Consider the following 24,329-nt stretch of genomic DNA (forward strand, 5'->3'; position numbering starts at 1 on the left):
ACCAACGCACAGGTATAAATGCTCACAACGGCGTAGCCCACTTGCATAGGCTGCAGCGTAAGCTAGTACGCACAAGTATAAATCATCCTTGAGTAATAAAGACAAGGAAAAACTTACTGTGTTGAATATTCTATGTAATGACACAGAATGATATACCAGGCATGATGGTGATACATATATAAGTGTCATAGTGAATAGTATAGACAAATATCTTTCTTTTCCTTCTTTTTAAATCTTTTTTTTGAATTAGTACACAAAAGGTAAAACATATAGAAACTAATACACTGTTGCGATATAAATTTACAAGAGATATTAATACATAAAAAACAGTACAAACAGTGCAGTTTAGTTATCAAATAACAAGGTAATATAATATACTAATTTTCCATATATATCAATGAAGAGAAGAAAAAACCCAAAAAAAGACCCCCTCAAAAAAAACCCACCGTGCAACTAACCTAAAAAGCAAAGCAAAGCAATGGGCTAACTCGGTATCAAGTAGACTTAAACAACTTAAACAATCACGTCCTCAAACCCGACCTCCATTAATAACAGTTAAAAACCAAGAAGGGAATGTAAATATGGTCAAAGAGAAAAAAAAAGTTACATTAAATGAAAATGTTGAATAAAAGATCTCCAGGTCTGTTCAAATTTAACTGAAGTATCATAAAGATTACTTCTGATTTTTTCCAAATTTAAACATAGTATCGTTTGAGAAAACCAAAAAAATGTAGTTGGGGCATTAATCTCCTTCCAATGTTGTAAAATACATCTTTTCACCATTAAAGTAAGAAATGCAATCATTCTACAGGTTGAAGGGGAAAGATTACTGGAAGTTTTAGGTAATCCAAAGATAGCAGTAATAGGATGGGGAGAAATATCTGTATTCAATAACTTTTCCAAAAAGTTTCCAAAGTAGGACAGGACCAAAACATATGAGTTAAGGAAGCTATCTCCCCATGACATCTATCACAAAGAGGGTTAATATGAGAATAAAAACGAGCTAATTCATCTTTAGACATACGTGCTGTATGAACAACTTTAAATTGAATTAGGGAATGTTTGGAACAGATAGAGGAAGTATTGACTTGTTGTAAAATATGCGCCCAGTCATCCGCCAAAATAGTAAAGCCCAATTCCTTTTCCCAATTGGACCTAATCTTATCAAATGGAGCTATCCTAAGTTTCATGATAATATTATAAATAATAGCCGTTACACCTTTCTGACAAGGGTTAAGGTTAATTATAGTATCTAAAATATATGTAGGGGGTAACGCCGGAAAGGAAGAAAGTATGGTACTTAGGAAATCTCTAACTTGGAGATATCTAAAAAAATGTATTCTTGATAAGTTATATTTGTTAGATAATTGTTCAAAAGACATAAGGGAGCCATCTAAAAATAAATCCAAAAACCGTAATATACCATTGGTCTTCCAAATTTGAAAGGCATGGTCTGTAGTGGAGGGGGGGAAAGAATATGTTGCCTAAAATAGGAATCGCTAGTCCAAATTGATTAAGATCGAAAAATTTTCGGAATTGAAACCAAATGCGTATGGTATGTTTAACTATTGGGTTACAGACCTGTTTGTGGCGTTTCAGATCGAAAGGAAGAGAAGAACCTAAAATGGAGCCAAGTGCATAACCTTGAGCAGATTGTAATTCCAATACTACCCATTTAGGAATGGATAGTGTATCTTGGTCAAGTAACCAAAATTTCATGTGTCGAATATTAATTGCCCAGTAATAGAATCTAAAATTAGGTAATGCCAAACCTCCATCTCTCTTAGCTTTCTGTAGATGTATTCTACCCAGTCTCGGGTTTTTATTTTGCCAAATAAATGAAGAAATTTTAGAGTCAACTTTGTCAAAAAAGGATTTTGGAACAAAAATCAGTAATGCCTGAAATATATATAAAAATTTTGGCAGAGTAAACATCTTAATAGCATTAATACGACCAATCAAAGTTAGATAAAGAGGAGACCATTTAAGTGAAAGTTGTGTAATGTGGTCAATTAAGGGTAGGAAATTAGTCTTAAATAAATCCTTATGTTTACAGGTAATTTTAATCCCAAGATATGAAAAATAATTATTAACCAATTTAAACGGCAGGTTCTCATATAAGGGAACTTGCTTATTAATCGGGAAAAGTTCACTCTTATTGAGATTTAACTTATAACCTGAAAAAAGACTAAATTGTGCTAATAAATCTAAAGCTGCAGGAATAGATTTTTGAGGGTTAGAAATATATAAAAGTAAGTCATCAGCATAAAGTGATACTTTATGGGACTTTAAACCACGAGTTATACCAATAATGTTAGGAGATTCTCGAATACCAATTGCAAGAGGTTCTAATGCAATATCAAATAATAAAGGACTAAGAGGACAACCTTGTCTGGTACCTCGAAAAAGAGGGGAAAAAGTGTGAAGTTAAAGAGTTAGTATGAACTGAGGCCAAAGGAGAATGATACAACAATTTGATCCAGGATATAAATTTCGGGCTGAAGTTAAACATTTCAAGCACCTTAAATAAGTAAGGCCATTCGACCCTGTTAAAGGCTTTTTCAGCGTCTAGGGAAATGACGCATTCAGGATCATTTTGAGATGGGGTATAGACAATGTTTAAAAGTGTACGAATATTGTAAAAAGAATAACGATTTTTAATAAAACCCCTTTGGTCTTTCGAAATAATATAAGGAAGTGCTTTTTCTAATCTGTTTGCTAATAATTTAGAAAAAATTTTAGAGTCAACATTTAACAAGGATATTGGTCTATAAGATGCACATTGAGCAGGGTCTTTATCCTTCTTTAATATTAAAGAGATCGATGCTGTATAAAAGGATTTGGGTAGTTTACCAAGTTTTAATGAGGGCTTGAGAACCCTGAATAGCCAAGGGATTAATGAGGATGCAAAAAATTTATAAAATTCCACGGTAAACCCATCAGGACCAGGAGCTTTCCCCGGGTTCATAGAAAAAATAACATTCTTAATCTCATCAGTGGTAAAAGAAGTGTCTAACATAGAACATATATCGTGTGAAATCTTAGGGAAATCTAGGTTATCTAAAAAGTCCCACATATGTTTAGAATCTTGTGGAGACTCTGATTGATATAAGGAAGAATAAAAGTCAAAAAAGGATTGATTAATCTCAGCTTGATCAAATGTCAGTTGATCTTTTTGATTATAAATCTGATTAATTTGAAATTTAGTATAGTCTTCAACTGATTAGCCAACAGTTTACCAACTTTGTCACTATGTATATAAAATTCGCTTCTTGTTTTCATTAATTGATTTGCAATAGAGGACGAAAGTAATAAACTGTGTTCCATTTGAAGTTCAGTTCTTTGTTTATACAACTTCTCAGAGGGAACTGTAGCATATTTCTTATCAATTTCCTTAATCTTGTCCACAAGAACCAGCTCCTCCTCCTTCAACCTTTTCCTCAAAGCAGCAGAGTACGAGATGATCTGGCCATGAATATAATCTTTAAAAGTATCCCAAAGGGTGTTCATGGATATATCCTCTGTACAGTTAATTGTAAAAAAGAGATCAATCTGTTCATTCATAAAGTTAACAAAATCCAAGTCCTGAAGCAACAGCGAATTAAAATGCCATTGTCTATTATTTTGTGTGTTGGCCAATATTTTAAAAGAAAGCTTAAGTGGAGCATGATCCGAGATGGTTATACAGTCATATTCACATTTAACCACTGAAGAAATAAGACGAGAGTCAATAAAAAAAAAATCAATTCTTGAATAGGAAAGATGAACATGTGAAAAAAAAGGAGAAGTCGTTTTCCTGGGGATGCAGAAATCGCCAAATGTCCGTTGACCCGGAATCTGAGAGAAATGAATTAATCAAGGTTGCGGATTTATTGGGTAGAGTCCATAATGGAGCCGAACGGTCCAATAATGGGGATAAACAAGTATTAAGATCTCTGCCCTAGATTAGTGAAAACTCATTCAAATTCGGGAACAAATTAAATAATGATTTATAAAATTCCGGACAGTCCAGGTTTGGAGCATAGGCGTTAACCAAAACTACCTTTTTATTAAAGAGTAAACCACTATCCAATAGAAACCTACCATTGGGATCAGAAATAATATCGTGTTGCACAAAAGTGATTGAGGGATCTATAAAAATAGAGGCTCCTCAAATTTTAGCGTTGGAATTCGAATGAAAGTGTTGATCCTTCCAGAACTTAAAAAAACGTAATCTGTCCCCCCTCCGCACATGGGTCTCTTGTAAAAATAGAATATGTGCCTTAAGTCTCCAGAATACTTTAAAGATTTTTTTCCTTTTTATTGGATGATTAAGACCGTTAATATTCCAAGAGACAAAATTAATAGTAGACTCCATAATCCCTAAAGTCAACCCTCAAATAAAGGAGGATTGACAATAGGTTCGACCCACGAACCCGGAAGGGGAGCAGAATAAACATGAGATAGCGAGAAAGAGAACGCGACAAATACTTCAATAATAAGAGTAGCCCAAGAAGAAAGAAAAACTAAAAAGTGAAGCCCCCCCATCCCCCCCACCCCGAGACCCCAAAGCTAAATCTAAGATAGACTAGTCAGAAAGAAGCAAGCACCAGATCTACCCCCATGACTTCTGATAGACGCTCACTAAAAAAAAAGTGTATATATAAAAAGATCAGCTAAAGTTATAAAACAGTAAACAAGTAAAAAATACATCGATTAAAACGAAAATGATATAATACGAAGAAAAAGCAGGTATAGATAAAGAAAACCGTTAACCTACAACAGACCGTAAAATTAAACAAAAAAATGAGATATCAGCATAGACTAGCCAAAAAAAACTACAAAAAGTACATTTAAAAACTACAAAGTTTAAGGCCTCCAGGAATGTGCGTAAAATTATGCTGTGGGAATGGCCACCCAGAATCCCCAGGGAAGAAGAAAGGAATGACGCAGTTAAAAATAAGTTTGGCAACCATATTAATTAAACCGAAAAAAAAAACATTTCTGCCCTCATATGGAGCAAAAGAAAGAAATTAAACCCAACAGATTAACTGCCTCCGATCAAACAGAGATGATTTAATAGTGTGATTAGGATGTTGAAGGCAAATGTTGATCCAGGTAACTCTGGGCTTCCGATGGAGAGTCGAACAAACGGGAAGACCCATCAGAGAATCGAATCCTCAAACGTGCAGGATAAAGCAACACTGGTTTTAAATCCATCTTGTAGAATTCCGACATCACAGATCTGTAATGGACCTGTTGATCACGAACCTGTTTATCAAAATCCTCCACCAATCGAAAGCGGAAATCTGAGAAATCAATATAACCTTCAGATCGAGCAAAGCGAAGCAGCTTCTCCTTGCCTTGAAAATAATGAAATCCTAAAATAGCATGCCGACGTTTATCTGACTTAGGCGAATATAATGGGACTCTGTGAGCCCTATCCAATAGTGGTGTTTGATCAGGAAATAAGGTGGGAAATGAATCTTTTAAAAGTTGAGAGAAAAACTTTATAGGGTCATCAGATTCGGCAGCTTCACGAAGACCAATAATCCTTATATTCTGACGTCGCATTCTGCATTCTAAATCAGAATTTTTAAAGGTAAGAAAGTCAAGATTTTTCTTCATTGTAGTAATTGTTTCTTCAATTTTCCCCATCTTGAGTTCATTCTGTTGCGTGGATACTTGGAGATTAAATATAGCAGTCTGATGTTCCGTGATAGATGTTTTCATTTTATCAATTTCATCGATGATTTTCTGCAGTTTAGATGAAATTTCCGCACGAATCAGATCCAATATAGCTTGCATAGTTACCGCTGGTTCAATTGGAGGGGGGTCGGTAACTTTCAGTCTAATCGGAGATTTGCCGTCTTTCCCGTTCTTAGACATAGCAGACCTTAAAAACATCCAAATATATAATAGCAATCAGCTGCAAGGTATTGTAAAAGTGGATGCCTTAAAAGTTACCTTAAATGTAGCTGATCATAGGATAAAGCTCAGAGGTAATGGAGCGAGTCAAGAGCACAACTTCACTCCATGAGCTGTACCGGAAGTCTGACAAATATCTAAAGTTACGAAAATGATGTGTTAGGCAGTGACCAAATAGGTCCTTTAGGGCTGAAAATGGATGTTTCAGTTTTTTAAAATGGGCAGAAGCTGGAGACAATGGAGGTGCAAAGAGAGGCAAGACTAGAGGAGTGATTTTTAACCTTGCTAAAATCTAAAATAATATATGAAAGATTAAGAAGATTAGATTGGTTTGTCTCTCTTTTGTGGCTTCATTCCATCACGCAAGTCCTCTTGTACCTAGAGCCTTTCCATGTTTGGATGTGAATTTCCCCATTTTCAGCAGTTTCTTGACACCAACTAGTGTTTACCCTTTTGCCTTGTATTCTATTATAAGCAAGGCTGAGTTGGATTCAGAAAAAAATACGACATTGCAAATATCTAACTTTATAGAAGCAAGAACATAGAGGATGATCCTTTTGCTCCAGATATACAATGTCCTAGTTCATTTGCACATGGAACATTATTTTCAGATCTGAGTAGAGGATGTACCATGTTTTTTTAAAAAAAACAAACTACAGATGCTGCAAGTTTGAAATAAAAACAGCAAATGCTAGAAACACTCAACTGGTCAGGCAGCATCCATAAAAGATAAGCAGTTTAATGTTTCAGGATGCTTCATCAGAAAGGAATACAGTGTAGATTTTTCAGAACTGCCAGTGTTATAATGTGAAGAGAATTTGTTTGTACTGGCTTTGTAACTTAACATACAAGGAATACATGAAACTAAAGTGTAGGGGAAAGAATTGCATGTTTGTCAGGTTGAGTTTATTGTCATATTGCCTTGAAAAAGTATTCAGCCCCCACAACTATTTTCACATTTTACCGTCTCATTTTCTAAATTTAAAATATGTTGAAGTAGGATTTTAAGCTATCTACATAACATTGTGCATTATGCTAAATCAAAAGAAAAATTCCAAAACCTGTCAACAGTTTACTAGAGGTTTAAAAACCAAAACTGTGAGACTGAAAAAATATTCATCTTCTTTGTAATTGCTACGCTAACTTTCCTCAGGTACAGTATACCAACTGAGACAATTTGCTGAAGTAGAAATTTGGAGGATCATGGGTTTTCAATGAATTCATAAAAATAAATACCCCCTCTTTCTAGAAGGTCCAACAGCATGGTAGATTCTCAACAGACCAAACCAAATGGAAGACAAAAGAGCATTCAAGGGAAGTTGGGGAAATGATAATAGAGAAGCACAAATCTGGGGAAGGGTACAAGATCATTTCAAAAGCACTGAACATACCACAGAGCTCAGTACAGTCCATTGTGAAAAAGTGGAAAAAATATGAAACCACAGCCGCACTGCCTAGGTCAGGCTGCCTCTCTCAACTTAGTCACTGGAGAAGAATGACACTTGTAAGAGAGGCTACTGTGATGCCAACAGTCACCTAGAGTGGGCTGCAGAAATCAGTGGTTGCAACTGGAAGTGAAGTTCATGGCTCCACAATGTCTAAGGCCTTGCACAAAAAGAGCATTTATGGAAGAGTGGCAAAAAACAAGCCCTGTCAAAAATAAGCATATCTTTAAAGACTTTGCAAAGTGTCACTTAACAGATACTGTAAAGATTTGGAAGAATGCCTTGTGGTCGGGTGAGACTACAATGGAACACTAAGCAGTATGTGTAGCATAAACTTAATACTACACATCAGCCAGTTAATGCCATCCTTACTGCAAAGTATGGTGGTGTTGAATCATACTATCAGCAGCAGGGACTGGAAATCTAGTCAGGATTGATGGGAAGATGAATGCTGCTAAATACAGAGATATCCTGGATAAAACCTACTAGCCTCTGCCTGCCAGAAAGTTTGAACTGGGGAGGAAGTTCATCTTTCAGCAAAACGACAACCCAAAGCATGCTGCCAGAGCAATCATGGATTGGCAAAATTGTTGTCCCTGAGTGGCTCAGTCAGAGTCCTGACCTTAACCTGATCGAATATCTCTGGTAAGACCTCAAAATTACAAGGAGGAATGGGTAAATCGTGCTCCATTGCAGTGTACAAAGCTAATAGAGACTTATCCAAAGAGACTACTGGCTGTAAGAGCTGAGAGAGATGGCTCAACTAAGTATTGAGCAAGGGGGAATGAATACCTTTGACCTGCTGACGTTTCAGATTTAGAATTTTTAGTTTTTCATGCTTTACAATTTTCCCTTTTTCTTTGGGCTCTACTGTGGGGGAAAATAAGGGCATGTGATTCACAAATAAAAATTCTCAGCTAAGTTGATCAAAATTCCTGGTTATAATACTCATTATGTGAGCAAAGAGTTTTGGGCTGAATACTTTTACAAGACACTACGTATGTATGCAGAGTACAATGAAAAACTTGCTTGCAGCAACATCACAGGCTTGCAAGACATTGCTGCACATTAAGAACTTCAAGTACTGCAGATCTACCCCATTAGCGAGTTGTTTGTCAGCGGAGGAACTGGAAGAGCTGGACTTGCTGTGGTCTGTGTTGCTGCCTGTTACTGAAAGTCGTCAGAATCAATGCACAAAGGTGGAGTGCAGTCTAACAGCGAGCAAACCTTGGGCGTTGTTCTTGTGATCACAAACCCCTGTTGACATAGGTAATGTAGAATACTGCAAGTCTGGTTCACTGGTTTATTGGTGAGGCTGATGGTGGGGGAGCTGTGTGGCCTTGATTGTAATGTGGACTAGATCTCATGCCACTGTTTGCCTGTTGCAGGCACCCAGGAGAGGTGACACCGGAAGTGGTGTGGCGCGGCATCTGTGCTGGACTGGGGGCTGCCCCTGTCAGTGCTGCTCTCCAATGTTCGCTTGGTGGAAGGCAAGCTGGATTGAGTTTGACTGGACTGCTGCAGGCTTGTTCTTGCCAACAATATCCATTGACTTAGGGACTGGGCTACATCATATTCTTTTTGCTTGATTGTATCTTAACTGCTGTCTTGTATGTGCTATATGCCTGGTGCTGTGTATGACTTGATACTGTGTCTTGCTCTAGAGCAATACTGTTTTGTTCAGCTGTATTCATAGGTATTCATATATGGTTGAATGACAATTAAACTTGAACTTAATAAGCAGCATTCACAAGAAATACATAAATTATATACAAACTTTACAGGAAAGAACACAATTAAAAATAAAAAAAACTTCATACTTTATTGTCGCCAATAAAGTTCACGATCTCCTGCAGCTTCTTTCGGTCTTGGACAGGACAATTTCCACACCAGGCTGTGGTGCACCCTAGAAGATTGCTTCCTACGGTGCATCTATAACTATTAGTGAGGGTTTTAGGGGACAGGCTAAATTTCTTTAGTTTTCTCAGGAAGTAAAGGCACTGGTGGGCCTTCTTGGCAGTGAACTCTGCTTGGTTGGACCAAGTCAGGTCATTTGTGATACTGACCCCGAGGAACTTAAAGCTTTTGACCTGTTCCACTTGCGCACCACCGATGTAAATTGGGTCGTGCAGTCCGCTACTCCTTCTGAGGTCAACAACCAATTCCTTCATCTTGCTGATGTTGAGAGATAGGTTATTGTCTTCGCACCATGCCACCAGGTTCTTAATTTCCTCTCTGTACTCAAACTCATCATTACCCAAGATACGGCCTACAATTGTTGTGTCATCAGCAAACTTATATATTGAGTTTGATGGCTACACAATCATGGGTGTACAGTGAGTACAGCAGGGGGCTGAGTACACAGCCTTGTGGGGCACCGGTGCTCAGAGTGATTGTAGAGGAGAGCTTGTTCCCTATTATTGTCCCATTGTCCCCAATTAGAACAAAAAGTCCATTTGAGTGCAAATAATCAAAGTGATTACAGTGTTGCTAAACTATAGTGTTTAAGCTTAGCTCAGCTTTTATGTCTTCAGCTTAACACTTATGTCTGGATTTTGTTTTTGCTTTGATACTTTGAGTCTATAGGTTTTACTTCCAGAGAAATGAAATTTAAATGGTTTATGTAAAACGGGGTAAGCAGAGATTTGTCTTTTCATTACCCAATACATACAATTCTTCATTCATTTACTTTTGTGTATATTCATATTTCTTGGTAACAGACTTAAAGTTCAAAGTAAATTAATTATCAAAGTACATACAGTGGCATGCAAAAGTTTGGGCACCCCAGTCATGATTTCTGTTACTGTGAATAGTTAAGCAAGTAAAAGATGACCTGATTTCCAAAAGTCATAAAGTTAAAGATGACACATTTCTTTAATATTTTAAGCAAGATTATTTTTTTATTTCCATCTTTTACAGTTTCAAAATAACAAAAAAGGAAAAGGGCCCGAAACAAAAGTTTGGGCACTCTGCATGGTCAGTACTTAGTAACACCCTCTTTGGCAAGTATCACAGCTTGTAAACGCTTATGGTAGCCAGCTAAGAGTCTTTCAATTCTTGTTTGGGGGATTTTCGCCCATTCTTCCTTGCATAAGGCTTCTCGTTCTGTGAGATTCTTGGGCCGTCTTGCATGCACGACTCTTTTGAGGTCTATCCACAGATTTTCGATGATGTTTAGGTCAGGGGACAGTGAGGGCCATGGCAAAGCCTTCAGCTTGTGCCCCTTGAGATAGTCCATTGTGGATTTTGAGGTGTGTTTAGGATCATTATCCAATTGTAGAAGCTATCCTCTTTTCATCTTCAGCTTTTTTTTTTACAGACGGTGTGACGTTTGCTTCCAGAATTTGCTGGTATTTAATTGAATTCATTCTTCCCTCCACCAGTGAAATGTTCCCTGTGCCACTGGCTGCAACACAAGCCCAAAGCATGATCGATCCACCCCCGTGCTGAACAGTTGGAGAGGTGTTCTTTTCATGAAATTCCGCACCCTTTTTTCTCCAAACATACCTTTGCACATTGCGGCCAAAAAGTTCTATTTTAACTTCATCAGTCCACAGGACTTGTTTCCAAAATGCATCAGGCTTGTTTAGATGTTCTGTTGCAAACGTCTGACGCTGAATTTTGTGGTGAAGATGCAGGAAAGGTTTTCTTCTGATGACTCTTCCATGAAGGTCATATTTGTGCAGGTGTTGCTGCACAGTAGAACAGTACGCCATCACTCCAGAGTCTGCTAAATCTTCCTGAAGGTCTTTTGCAGTCAAACAGGGGTTTTGATTTGCCTTTCTAGCAATCCTACGAGCAGTTCTCTTAGAAAGTTTTCATGGTCTTCCAGACCTCAACTTGACCTCCACCGTTCCTGAACTGCCATTTCTTAATTACGTTATGAACTGAGGAAACGGCTACCTGAAAACGCTTTGCTATCTTCTTGTAGTCTTCTCCTGCTTCGTAGGCATCATTTATTTTAATTTTCAGAGTACTAGGCAGCTGCTTAGAGGAGCCCATGGCTGCTGATTGTTGGGACAAGGTTTGAGGAGTCAGGGTATTTATAAAACTTTGAAATTTGCATCACCTGGCCTTTCCTAACGATGAATGTGAACAAGCTATAGCCCTAACAAGCTAATTAAGGTCTGAGACCTTGGTAAAAATGATCTGAGAGCTCAAATCTCTTGGGGTGCCCAAACTTCTGCATGGTGCTCCTTTTTATCCACTCTAAAATTGTATAAAACAAAGATAATACACTAATCTTGCTTAAAATGTTGAGAGGAATGTTTCATCTTTAACTTTATGACTTTTGGAGATCAGTTCATCTTCTACTCACTTAACTATTCACAGTAACAGAAATTTTGACCAGGGGTGCCCAAACTTTTGCATGCTACTCTATATGTCACCACATACAACCCTGAGATTCATTTTCCTGCAGGCATTCTTAGCAAATCTATAGAATAGTAACTATAACAGGATCAATAAAAGATCAATCAGTGCAGAAGACAGCAAACAGTATAAATGCAAATATAAATAAACAGCAATAGATAACAAGAATTTGAGCTAAAGATTCCTGAAAGAGATAAAGAAATCATTGGTTCTGGGAACATTTCAATGGATAGGCAAGAGATTGAAGTTTTAGATTAGATTAGATTATAACAGGGGTCCCCAACCTTTTTTGCGCCGTGGACTGTTTTAATATTGACAATATTCTTGCGGACTGGCCGACCGGGGGTGGGGGGATATTCAAGTAGGGTTAAACTCACCTCAACATTTCTTTTACAGTTTGGGTTGCCAACTTTCTCACTCCCAAATAAGGGACAAAAGTAGCAGTCAAATCCTGGGATACTTTACCCCAAGAAAGACTACCATGACCATGAAGCCTTGCGTGGGCACCTGTGTGCGCATGCGTGATGTGCGCATGCGCGTATGTGCCGATTTTTTTCCCCAAACTATACTGTACATACGTTATTTCTACTTTATATAGGCTGTGTATTTATCATATCATTTCTGCTTTTACTATATGTTAGTGTTACTTATTTTCGATTTTATGTGTTATTTGGTATGATTTGTTAGGTTATTTTTTGGGTTTGGAAACACTCAACAATTTTTCCTATATAAATTAATGGTAATCGCTTCTTCGCTTTACGGCATTTCGGCACGAAAGGTTTCATAGGAACACTGTACCTTAGCGGGGGAAATACGGGACAAACCAATTTAACCCAATATACAGGATGTCCCGGCAAATACGGGACAGTTGGTAACCCTATGTTCAAGTTCAACAGTGCGTTTTAGGGAATGAGGAAAGATGCAGCTGACTCATATCGTTTCCTCGCGGCCCGGTAGCACCTGCTCTGCGGCCCGGTACCGGTCCGCGTCCCGGTGGTTGGGGACCGCTGGATTATGAGGACACTCGGTCCTCGTTTATTGTCATTGAGAAATGCATGCATTAAAAAATGATACAATGTTCCTCCAGAATGATATTGCAAGAAACACAGGACAAACCAAGACTAAAACTGACAAAACCACATAATTATGACATATAGTTACAACAGTGCAAAGCAATACCGTAATTTGATAAAGAGCAGACCATGGGCACGGCAAAAAAAAAGTCTCAAAGTCCCGATAGCCTCATCATCTCACTCAGACGGCAGAAGGGAGAAACCCTCCCTGCCATGAACCTCCAGCACCGTAAACTTGCCGATGCCGCACCATTGGAAGCACCCGACTACAGCGGACTCTGAGTCCGTCTGAAAACTTCGAGCCTCCGACCAGCCCTTCGACACCGAGCACCGAGCACCATCCTCTGCCGAGCGTTTCAACCCCGCCCCGGCCGCTGAGCAACAAGCAAAGCCGAGGACTCGGGGCCTTCCCCTTCGGAGATTTCGGACCACACAGTAGCAGCAGCAGCGAAGCAGGCATTTCAGAAGTTTCACCAGATGTTCCTTCGTGCTCTCACGTCTGTCTCCATCAAATCAGGATTGTGCATGGCACCCTACTTGACAGATAACAGACATCACCACCGGAGTGGCTGCTGCGAGCTGCGTTGCGCCGCCATCTTCTCCTCACTCCCCTTTGTTATCTCCTTTGTTCGTCAGCCTGTTTGTTGGGGGTTAGTAACTGTTCTAGAATCTGGTGGTGCGAGTCCTGAGGCTCTCATACCTTCTACCTGATGGCAACAGTGAGAAAATAGTATGGCTTGGGTGGTGGTGATATCTGATGATGGATGCTGTTTTCCTACGACAGCGTTTCTAGTCGATGCAGTTGTTTAATTGGGAGAAGTGTTTTCTTTTACAGAATGAGATTATCGTATCTATCAATCAATCAGCCAGGTTTTTGGTTTTACTGTTAATGTGCCTTTCTAACTGCTAAAGCAGAGTTGTTCAGGAGTTACATGAATGGATTCCTACTGATGCTCAATGTATTTTGGATGTTTCCCTGATTTTTGTCAAGGCTTGTTGTGTCCCATCTATGTAGCACTATTCCATTGCACGAGTATTCTTGTGTCTAGGGGTGTTCCATGTTTGGATCTGAAAAAACCCATTTTCAGCACTTCACCCTGCTAGCTTTTGTCTTAGTCTGTTACTAGTGAGGGTGAAAGGCTGCACTCATCTATGCTTATCTTTGTGGCAATTGTTTGGATAGGTTTTGACATGAAATAGCTTCAGGGTTGGTTTGCTTTATGCTTGCTCTTGTGTAAAACTTCCAAGTCAGCATATTAGCTGGAAGGTCAGTGTTCAGTGCTAATTCATTCTTAAGAGCGTTTCATTTGGAGCTGCCACATTGACAGGTTTGCCAATTTGTCTCTCTGCATCCCCTCTTGGTTTGCTTTTTTGGAGAGTTGGCCTACACGTATGCCTCATTCAACAATACAAGGATACTCACTATTCATTCATATCATTGTCTCTTCCTTTTCCAACCAAATCATTTCATTCTCTTTCTCTAATTGATATTAAAACTGCATCTCCTTTGTATTTGTTGCATTGTTTACTCATTTGCCATTCTGATCTGTTAATGAAGGAGACATTTTGTCTGGGCACAGGATGTGGGATTTCATTGGCAGTGTTATTTTCAGCGATTTGCTTTGCAGAATATTGAAAATGGCATAGCTAATCCTAATTACAGCAAAATATAACATTCTTGATTGGAAAAAATATCACCATTGTCCTTGTTCTTATATGGATTTAAATCTGTTTCAGTTTCTACAGGAATAAGAAAAAATTATTCAGCTTTTTAATTGACCAACACAAAGTGTTGGAGGAACTCAGTAAGTCAGGCACTGTCCATGGAGGGGAATAAACAGTTGATGTTTTAGGTTGCGACCCATCATCGGGACTAGAAAGAAGCCCGAATAAGGTGGTTTGAGGGGTAGGGAGTACAAACTGGCAGGTAAGACCAAGTGAAGAGGAAGGTGGGTGAGTGTGGAAGTGAAAAGCTGGTAGGTGATAGGTGGAAGAAATAAAGGGCTGAAGAAGAAAGAAAGAGGACAGTGGACCATGGAAGACAGAGGAGGAGGATGGGGAACAGAGGGAGATGATGGGCAGATGAGGAGGAGTGAGAAGGTAATCAGAATGGGGAATGGAAAAATAGAGAAGGACGGGTGTAAATTACTAAAAATTAGAAAATTAAATCTCTACAGGCTATCAGATTAGAGGCCAAGCAAAGAGAATATACTTATAATTGTTGTCCTTCCTTGTATGGTCTTGGCCCAAAATGTTGACTGTTTATACCCCTTCACAGATGCTGCCTGACTTGCTGAGTTCCTCCAGCATTTTGTGTGGGTTGTTCAAGATTTCCAGCTTCTGCAGAATTTCCTGCGTTAATGATTAGCAGCTTTCTATTTTTGATTTCCAGTTTCTGCATTTTTTATTTTCATTTCTATTGATTTCTAATTTTTAAGTTTCAATGAGTTTAGGCAATTTATGTTTAACTTGACAACACATATTTTAACTTCGAGTTTGGCAAATTCTCAAACTAGCTGACCTGGCATTTAGTGTTTGTTTTACTTAAATCCTCTTTAGAGGGAAATTTCCCTTGAATATCTTGAAAATGTCAAATTACTCCTATCATCTAAAATCCCGATAATCTAATCTCTTGAAATTTAACCATTAAAATTTATGCTGTAGTTTCCAAAACCAACATTTACTTCCTCGCATGTGGTTTCAATGGTAAAGTATGTAAAGGATTAACACGGTCGGTTAAACATAGCAGACTGTTTTTCTGCAAGAAACCGCTGATGATCAACAGATGTGCTAATCTTAGTATTCAATGCTGAGCCATATTTCTTCTTCCAGTTAGATAGACAGTTAGTGTTTCAAGGTCCTTGTCTCTTTGTGCAGTCATGCACATAGAAAAGATCGGCTCCAGCCTGTCCTGTGTATGTGAGCCACTATATCTATTCTGTAATTTGTCTCTCTGTACTGTCATGTACATAGGTAAGACCAGCTCTAGCTTGTCCTGCATGGGGGTGTCTGAGCAACTATATCTATCCTGCAAGAGGAATTGCCAGTTAGTTCGTGGACCGAACAGGAACAGTCACAGATTGTTCCTGTTTGAGCGACTAACCGAAGTGCCCCGGAGGCTTTGAATAAAAGGTTTATACGGTCTCTGAGTGAGTTTATCCGGATTTGACTTTCACATCAAACTCCTAATAGTTTAGTGGTCATTTCAAATAGCCACAGCATTAAGAAATGCAAGAAAGAGACACTATAATTGGGATTTAGATTGTCATCAATTTGTTTACTAGATTTCTGTAGAGGAAATTTTCACTATAAACTATCTTAAGAGCAGTTAGGAATGGCAATAAATTCTGGTCTTGCCAGAGATGCCTATATACCATAACTAAAATAAATGAGGCATAGTACTAAATAACAGCAAATATTAAATAAATGAATCAAACTGGCAACTTAAAAACCCTGTGTGGACAAATTATGGTGAATGCATTTTGAAGGACTTAGAGAGGAAATATTACATGTTGTTTAGTAGGTCATTTAAAAAGAGATGTGCCAGAGCATTGTAGATGGTTGTCATTGTGCCAATATATAAAAAGGTGACTTGGAAGAAACTTGTGGGTGAGTTAGCTGTTCTTTTGTAATATTTAAAAATGAATGGAATCCTGACTGCAGGAGAAAATTAGAAAGAAATTGAGAAGCTTAAAGCGTGATAATAAATGGGAAGTATGGTTTATAGAGAGGAGAGTTTTGCTTGACCAACGTCATTGGAGAACAATAGAGAACGTAGATGGGGGTGACACTGTTGATATAATTTATGATTAGATTTTCAGGAGTTCTAAGTTGTCAAGCAGTAGCTTAAGAAAAGTCAGAGCATGCAAGTCAAGTCTGTAAATAGGGCCATGATATATTTTAGAACATAGAACCTAGAAAACATACAGCACAATACAGGCCCTTCGGCCCGCAAAGCTGTGCTGAACATGTCCCTACCTTAGAACTACCTGGGCTTTACCCATAGTCCTCTATTTTTCTAAGCTCCATGTAGCCATCCAGGGGTCTCTTAAAAGACTCTATCGTTTCTGCCTCCATGGCCGCCGCTGGCAGCCCATTCCACGCACTCACCACTCCCTGCGTAAAAAAACTTACCCTTGACATCTCCTCTGTACCTACTTCCAAGCACCTTAAAACTATTCCCTCTCGTGCTAGCCAGTTCAGCCCTGGGGAAAAGCCTCTGACTATCCACACAATCAATGCCTCTCATAATCTTGTACACCTCTATCAAGTCACTTTTCATCCTCCGTCGCTCCAAGGAGAAAAGGCCGCGTTCACTCAACCTATTCTCATAAGGCATGCTCCCCAATCCAGGCAACATCCTTGTGAATCTCCTCTGCACCCTTCCTATGGTTTCCACGTCCTTCCAATAGTGAGGCGACCAGAATTGAGCACAGTACTCCAAGTGGGGTCTGACCAGGGTCCTATATAGCCGCAACATTACCTCTCAGCTCTTAAACTCAATCCCACGATTGATGAAGGCCTATGCACCGTATACCTTCTTAACCACAGAGTCAACCTGCGCAGCAGCTTTGAGTGTCCTATGGACTCGGACCCCAAGATCCCTCTGATCCTCCACACTGCCAAGAGTCTTACCATTAATACTATATTCTGCCATCATAATTTGACCTACCAAAATGAACCACCTCACAATTATCTGGGTTGAACTCCATCTGCCACTTCTCAGCCCAGTTTTGCATCCTATCAATGTCCCATTGTAACCTCTGACAGCCCTCCACACTATCTACTACACACCCAACCTTTGTGTCATCAGCAAATTTACTAACCTAACCCACCATTTCCTCATCCAGGTCATTTATAAAAATCACAAAGAGTAGGGGTCCCAGAACAGATCCCTGTTCTGTCACCGACCTCCATGCAGAATATGACCCATCTACAACCACTCTTTGCCTTCTGTGGGCAAGCCAGTTCTGGATCCACAAAGCAATGTCCCCTTGGATTCCATGCCTCCTTACTTTCTCAATATGCCTTGCATGGGGTACCTTGTCAAATGCCTTGCTAAAATCCATATACACTGCATCTATCAGGCTCGTAAAGCACGACTTGCCTTTGACAAAGCCATGCTGACTATTCCTAATCATATTATGCCTCTCCAAGTGTTCATAAATCCTGCCTCTTAGGATCTTCTCCATCAACTTACCAACCACTGAAGTAAGACTCACTGGCCTATAATTTCCTGGGATATCTTTACTCCCTTTCTTGAATAAGGGAACAACATCTGCAACCCTCCAATCCTCTGGAACCTCCCCCATCCCCATTGATGATGCAATGATCATCACCACAGGCTCAGCAGACTCCTCCCTCGCTTCCCACAGTAGCCTTGGGTACATCCCATCCGGTCCCGGTGACTTATCCAACTTGATGCTTTCCAAAAGCTCCAGCACATCCTCTTTCTTAATATCTACATTCTCGAGATTTTCAGTCCACTGCAAGTCATCCCTACAATCGCCAAGATCCTTTTCCATAGTGAATACTGAAGCAAAGTATTCATTAAGTACCTCCGCTATTTCCTCCGGTTCCATACATACCTTTCCATTTTCATACTTGATTGGCCCTATTCTCTCACATCTTATCCCCTTGCTCCTCACATACTTGTAGAATGCCTTGGGGTTTTCCTTAATCCTTTCTGCCAAGGCCTTCTCATGGCCCCTTCTGGCTCTCCTAATTCCATTCTTACGCTCCTTCCTGCAAGCCTTATAATCTTCTAGATTCATATCATTACCTAGTTTTTTGAACCTTTCGTAGGCTCTTCTTCTTGACTAGATTTACAACAGCCTTTGTGCACCACAGATCTTGTACCATACCATCCTTTCCATGTCTCATTGGAACGTATCTACTCAGAACCCCACTCAAATATCCCCTGAACATTTGCCTCATTTCTTCGCTATGTTTTCCTGACAACATTTGTTTCCAATTTATGCTTCCAAGTTCCTGCCTGATAGCCTCAAAGTTCCCCTTACTCCAATTAAACATTTCTCTAACTTGTCTGTTCCTATCCCTCTCCAATGCTATGATAAAGGAGATAGAATTGTGATCACTATCTCCAAAATGTTCTCCCACTGAGAGATCTGACACCTTACCAGGTTCATTTCCCAATACCAGATCAAGTACAGTCTCTCCTCTTGTAGGCTTATCTACATATTGTGTCAGGAAACCTTCCTGAACACACCTAACAAACTCTACCCCATCTAAACCCCTCGCTCTAGGGAGATGCCAGTCAATATTTGGGAAATTAAAATATCCCACCACAACAACTCTGTTATTATTACTCCTTTCCAGAATCTGTCTCCCTATCTGCTCCTCGATATCCCTGTTACTATTGGGTGGTCTATAAAAAAAACACCCAGTAGAGTTATTGACCCCTTCCTATTCCTAACTTCTATCCACAGAGACTCCGTAGACAATCCCTCCATGACTTCTTCCTTTTCTGCAGCCGTGACGTCCATATTTTTTCCTAAGTGATTTGGTGGTACTAAATTGCTTATTAAGCAGCTTTCAAATGATTTTTGACTGAATTATCTCTTGTCTAGTGTCAGATAGCCATCATTATCCAGTGCCATATTTACTTTTAAGAGAAAGGACCCACCATATTGTCCATATCATTAATGATTAAAAATAAAGAATATCCAGTGTGGGGGGTGCTTATGAAAGTTATCTGCTGTTTTTAAAAAGAAAATATTTAAAATAAGCAGAAAAAATACGAGTAACTAAAATTTTAATCGATATTTTTGTTAATGGGATTGAGGCTATTGAACTTGAGTTCAGTCCATACTCTGCCCTTTCCAATGAGAGATATGGCTGGAAAATAGACTGAATTCAGAATCAGAGTCAGCTATTATCACCGGCATGTGACATGAAATGTGTTAACTTAGCAGCAGCAGTTTAATGCAATACATAATCTAGCAGAGAGAGAGAGAGAGAGATAAATAAATAAAATAAAACATAATAAACAAGTAAATCAATTACGTGTATTGAATAGATTTTTAAAAATGTGCAAAAACCAGAAATACTGTATATTTAAAGAAAAAGTGAGGTAGTGTCCAAAGCTTCAATGCCCATTTAGGAATCGGATGGCAGAGGGGAAGAAGCTGTTTCTGAATCGCTGAGTGTGTGCCTTCAGGTTTCTGTATCTCCTACCTGATGGTAACAGTGAGAAAAGGACATGTCCTGGGTGCTGGGGGTCCTTTATAATAGACACTACCTTTTTGAGACACCGCTCCCTAAAGGAGTCTTGGCTACTTTGTAGGCTAGTGCCCAAGATGGAGCTGACTAGATTTACAACCTTCTGCAGCTTCTGTCGGTCCGGTGCAGTAGCCCCTCCATACCAGACAGTGATGCAGCCTATCAGAATGCTCTCCACTGTACAGCTATAGAAGTTTTTGAGTGTATTTGTTGACATGCCAAATCTCTTCAAACCCCTGTTAAAGTATAGCCGCTGTCTTGCCTTCTTTACGACTACATCGATATGTTGGGACCAGGTTAGATCCTCAGAGATCTTGACACCGAGGAACTTGAAGCTGCTTACTCTCTCCACTTCTGATCCCTCTATGAGGATTGGTATGTGTTCCTTCATCTTACCCTTCCTGAAGTCCACAATCAGCTCTTTCGTCTTACTGATGTTGATTGCTAGGTTGTTGCTGTGGCACCACTCCACTAGTTGGCATATCTCACTCCTGTACGCCCTCTCGTCACCACCTGAAATTCTACCAACAATGGTTATATCATCAGCAAATTTGCAGATGGTATTTGAGCTATGCCTAGCCACACAGTCATGTGTATACAGAGAGTAGAGCAGTGGGCTAAGCACAGACCTCTGAGATGCACCAGTGTTGATCGTCAGCGAGGATATGTTATCACCAATCCACACAGACTGTGGCCTGCTGGTTAGGAAGTCGAGGATCCAATTGCAGAGGGAGGTACAGAGGCCCAATCCAGAGGGAGGTACAGAGGCCCAGGTTCTGCAACTTTTCAATCAGGATTGTGGGAATAATGGTATTAAATGCTGAGCTATGAACAGCATCCTGACATAGATGTTTGTGTTGTCTAGGTGTTCTGAAGCCATGTGGAGAGTCATTGAGATTGCGTCTGCTGTTGACCTATTGTGGCAACAGGCAAATTGCAAGGGGTCCAGGTCCTTGCTGAGGCAGGAGTTCAGTCTAGTCATAACCAACCTCTCAAAGCATTTCATCACTGTGGATGTGAGTGCTACCGAGCGGTAGTCATTAAGGCAGCCCATATTATTCTTCTGGTATAATTATTGCCTTTTTGAAGCAATGGGAGCTTCTGCCCGTTGCAGTGAGAGGTTGAAAATATCCTTGAACTCTCCTGCTAGTTGGTTGGCACAGGTTTTCAGAGCCTTACCAGGTACTCCATCAGGACCTGCTGCCTTGCAAATTTAATTTAATCAGAAAATTTCTCTGTTAACATTGGAGCTACAAAACCATGCTACAGGCCGGGAAATATGAATTCAAACTATTTGCGTAGTTTTCCCAAACCAAATGGAAGATGTGGCAAACCAGACCCATACATTTTACCCTTGGCCACTATTGTTTCCTGTGGGGCCCATAATTCGCTGTCTGTTATTGGTTGCCAAGAAGAGAGGGAAGTTTAGTGCCCTGGTAGTAAGTATGCTGATTCTGTCAAAATCTCTCCAATATTTATCTTCTGTGAAATTTGAAAATGCATAGAAAGTTGGAAAGAAGTATTATAGCTAAACTTCCATTTTCCTTCTAAAAGATGAATTGTTTTGAAGTTGAAATGGTGACACAGAGTTGAAGCTGTGAATCAGGTTACAAAGGATCTTTTAAGAGAAACTTGAGTTGGTTATTTGTGCAAGATTCTTTAACTGAAATCTCAGTTTAAAATTTAATGTAATAAATTTGAGTTATGTTAAAATTAACATTTGCACATTTTGTCTTTGTTCAGGTTTTACTCCATTTGGAACCACTACTACCACCGCAAGTGGGCAGACAACAGGATTTCCATTTGGAGCATCTACAGGTACTAGAATATTTTGGTACTGGCACATATGTGGTTCTAAGATGTTTCAGTGATCAACTATTATACTTTAAAATTCTAGCATTTTCTAAGTGTATGTGCTGCATTTCTCTGGCTGTGGAATAGTAAACTTGCTTTGAAATGTTTCTTGGAAATAATTGTCAGAATGGCTTAACTGATGAATAACCTGGGTAATAGATAATAGCTGAAGAAGCAGGAGTAGGCCTGTCAGTCCTTTGGGTTATTCCATCATCCACTATAATCATGGCACATCCGGTCTTGATCTCAATTTCACTCTCCCGTGCTCCTTGGCTCCCTTGCAGTTCAAATATCTGGCAATCTCTACGCAAATACATTCAATGATTCTACCTCCACAGCATGTTCTGGTAGAGAATTCCAAAAGTATATGATCCTCTGAGAGAAGAATTTCCTCACCTTTGTGTGAAATGAACGATTATTTGTTTTGAAATTATGTCCTCTAGCTCTAAATAACTACACTAGTGAATCTTCCTCTGTACATCTGCCCATCAATTGTCCTTGGAATCGTATGAGTTTCAGTAAAATCGCTACCTTTTTTTTAATCCAGTGAGTATAGGATGAACCTGCACAAAATTGATTCATGTGTGAACTCCTTCATTTGAGAAATCACTTTTCTTGACACTACCTGCAGTGGAAGTACATTCTTCATTAGGTATGCAGAACTGTATGCTATCTCCTGATGCATTCTCACCAGGGTCATGTAAGCTGCATCAAAATATTCCTATTTCTCTACTTCCTATCTGCTGTAATAAAGACCAGTGCCTCATTAGCCCTCCTAATTGCTTGCTGCATCTGTATGTTAACTCTTATATTTCAAGTGCCAGGTTTCCCCTGGATACCTTTTACTATCTCAGTATGATTAAATCATTGTTTTTGCATTCTTCCTTATCAAAGAGATAGACACCCATTTTCCCACATTATACTTCTGTCAGTTTTTTTCATTCACTTTATCTACATCCCTTTCTAAGCTCTTATGTTCTTTTCACGATATACAATAGTGACATATATGTACTTTGGTAATAAGTTTACTTTGAACTCTAAACTCAATCCGTGCCAGTTAATGCCATGCATACTTATGCAACAGTCTTTTCTTTAGGACCTCATTGAATGATTTTTAGAAACACAAGTGCTACTGGTTCCCTGTAACCCACCCTGTCTGAGCATTTTGTTGAATATTTTCATAAAACTGCACTGACTGTGCTCAACCAACACACACAAAATGCTGGAGGAACTCAGCAGACCAGGCAGCATCTATGGAAAAGTGTACAGTGGATGTTTCAGGCTGAAACCCTTTGACAGGACTGGAGAAAAAATGCTGAGGAGTAGATTTAAATGATGGGGGGGGGGGAGAGGAGAGAGAAACACAAGATGATGGGTGAAACTGGCAGGGGGAGGGATGAAGTAAAGAGCTGGGAAGTTGATTGGTGAAAGATATGCAGGATCGGAGAGGTGGGAGTCTGATAGAAAAGGAAGAAAGAAAATGGGGGAGGAACACCAGAGAGAGACGATGGGCAGGTAAGGAGATAAGCTGAGGTAGGGGAAAGAGGATGGGAATGGCAAGTGGGGGAGGCATTACTGGAAATTCAAGAAATTGATGTTCATGCCGTCAGGTTGGAAGCTACCCAGGCAGAATATATTCATAAGTGTTGATCCTCCAACCTGAGTGTGGCCTCTTCACGATAGTGGAAGAGGCCATGGATAGACATATCGTAATGGGAATGGGAAGTGGAATTAAAGTGGGTTGCTACTGGGAGATTGCACTTTTGCTGGCGGACAGAGTGTAGGTGCTCGGCAAAGTAGTCTCTCAATCAATGTTGGGTCTCATCAATATACGGGGGGGGGGGCCACACTGGGAGCACCAAACACAGTATATGACCCCAACAGACTCACAGGTGAAGTGTGGCCTCACCTGGAAGGACTGTTTGGGGCCCTGAATTGTAGTGAGGGAGGAAGTGTAGGAGCAGGTGTAGTACTTGTTCCGCTTGCAAGGTTAAGTGCCAGGAAGGAGGTCAGTAGGGAGGGACAAATGGACAAGGGAATCATGGAGGGAACGATCCCTGCGGGAAGCAGAAAGTGGGGTGTGGGGTAAATGTGCTTGGTGGTGGGATCCTGTTGGAGATGGTGGAAGTTGTGGAGAATTATTGCTGGATGCAGAGGCTGGTGGGGTGGTAGGTGAGGACAAGAGGAACCCTATCCCTGGTTAAGTGACAAGAGGATGGGGAGAGAGCGGATATGCGTGAAATGGAAGAGATGTGGCTGAGGGAAGCATTGATTTTGGAGGAGGCAAAGCCCCTTTCTTTGAAGAAGGAAATCTCCTTTGTTCTGGAATGAAAAGTCTCATTCTGACAGCAGATGCAGCAGAGACAGAGGAATTGAGCGAAGGGGTTGGTGTTTTTACAGGGTGAGACGAGTTATAGTTCAGGTAGTTGTGAGAGCC

General features: G+C 39.8%; 1 protein-coding gene across 4 annotated transcripts in view; it reads left to right on the forward strand.

Annotated features, from left to right (window-relative positions):
• nup54 (nucleoporin 54) overlaps positions 1–24,329 on the forward strand; it is an 80,638-nt gene that overhangs the window by 21,380 nt on the left and 34,929 nt on the right. For all 4 annotated transcript variants that reach the window (XM_072253088.1, XM_072253084.1, XM_072253085.1 and 1 more), the window contains one exon: positions 21,782–21,856. In XM_072253088.1, coding sequence (XP_072109189.1) covers positions 21,782–21,856 — 75 coding nt within the window. The remainder of the gene's footprint in view (positions 1–21,781; positions 21,857–24,329) is intronic.

Source organism: Mobula birostris, chromosome 3, assembly GCF_030028105.1.
Source record: "Mobula birostris isolate sMobBir1 chromosome 3, sMobBir1.hap1, whole genome shotgun sequence".
In the NCBI taxonomy this organism is placed as follows: domain Eukaryota; kingdom Metazoa; phylum Chordata; class Chondrichthyes; order Myliobatiformes; family Myliobatidae; genus Mobula; species Mobula birostris.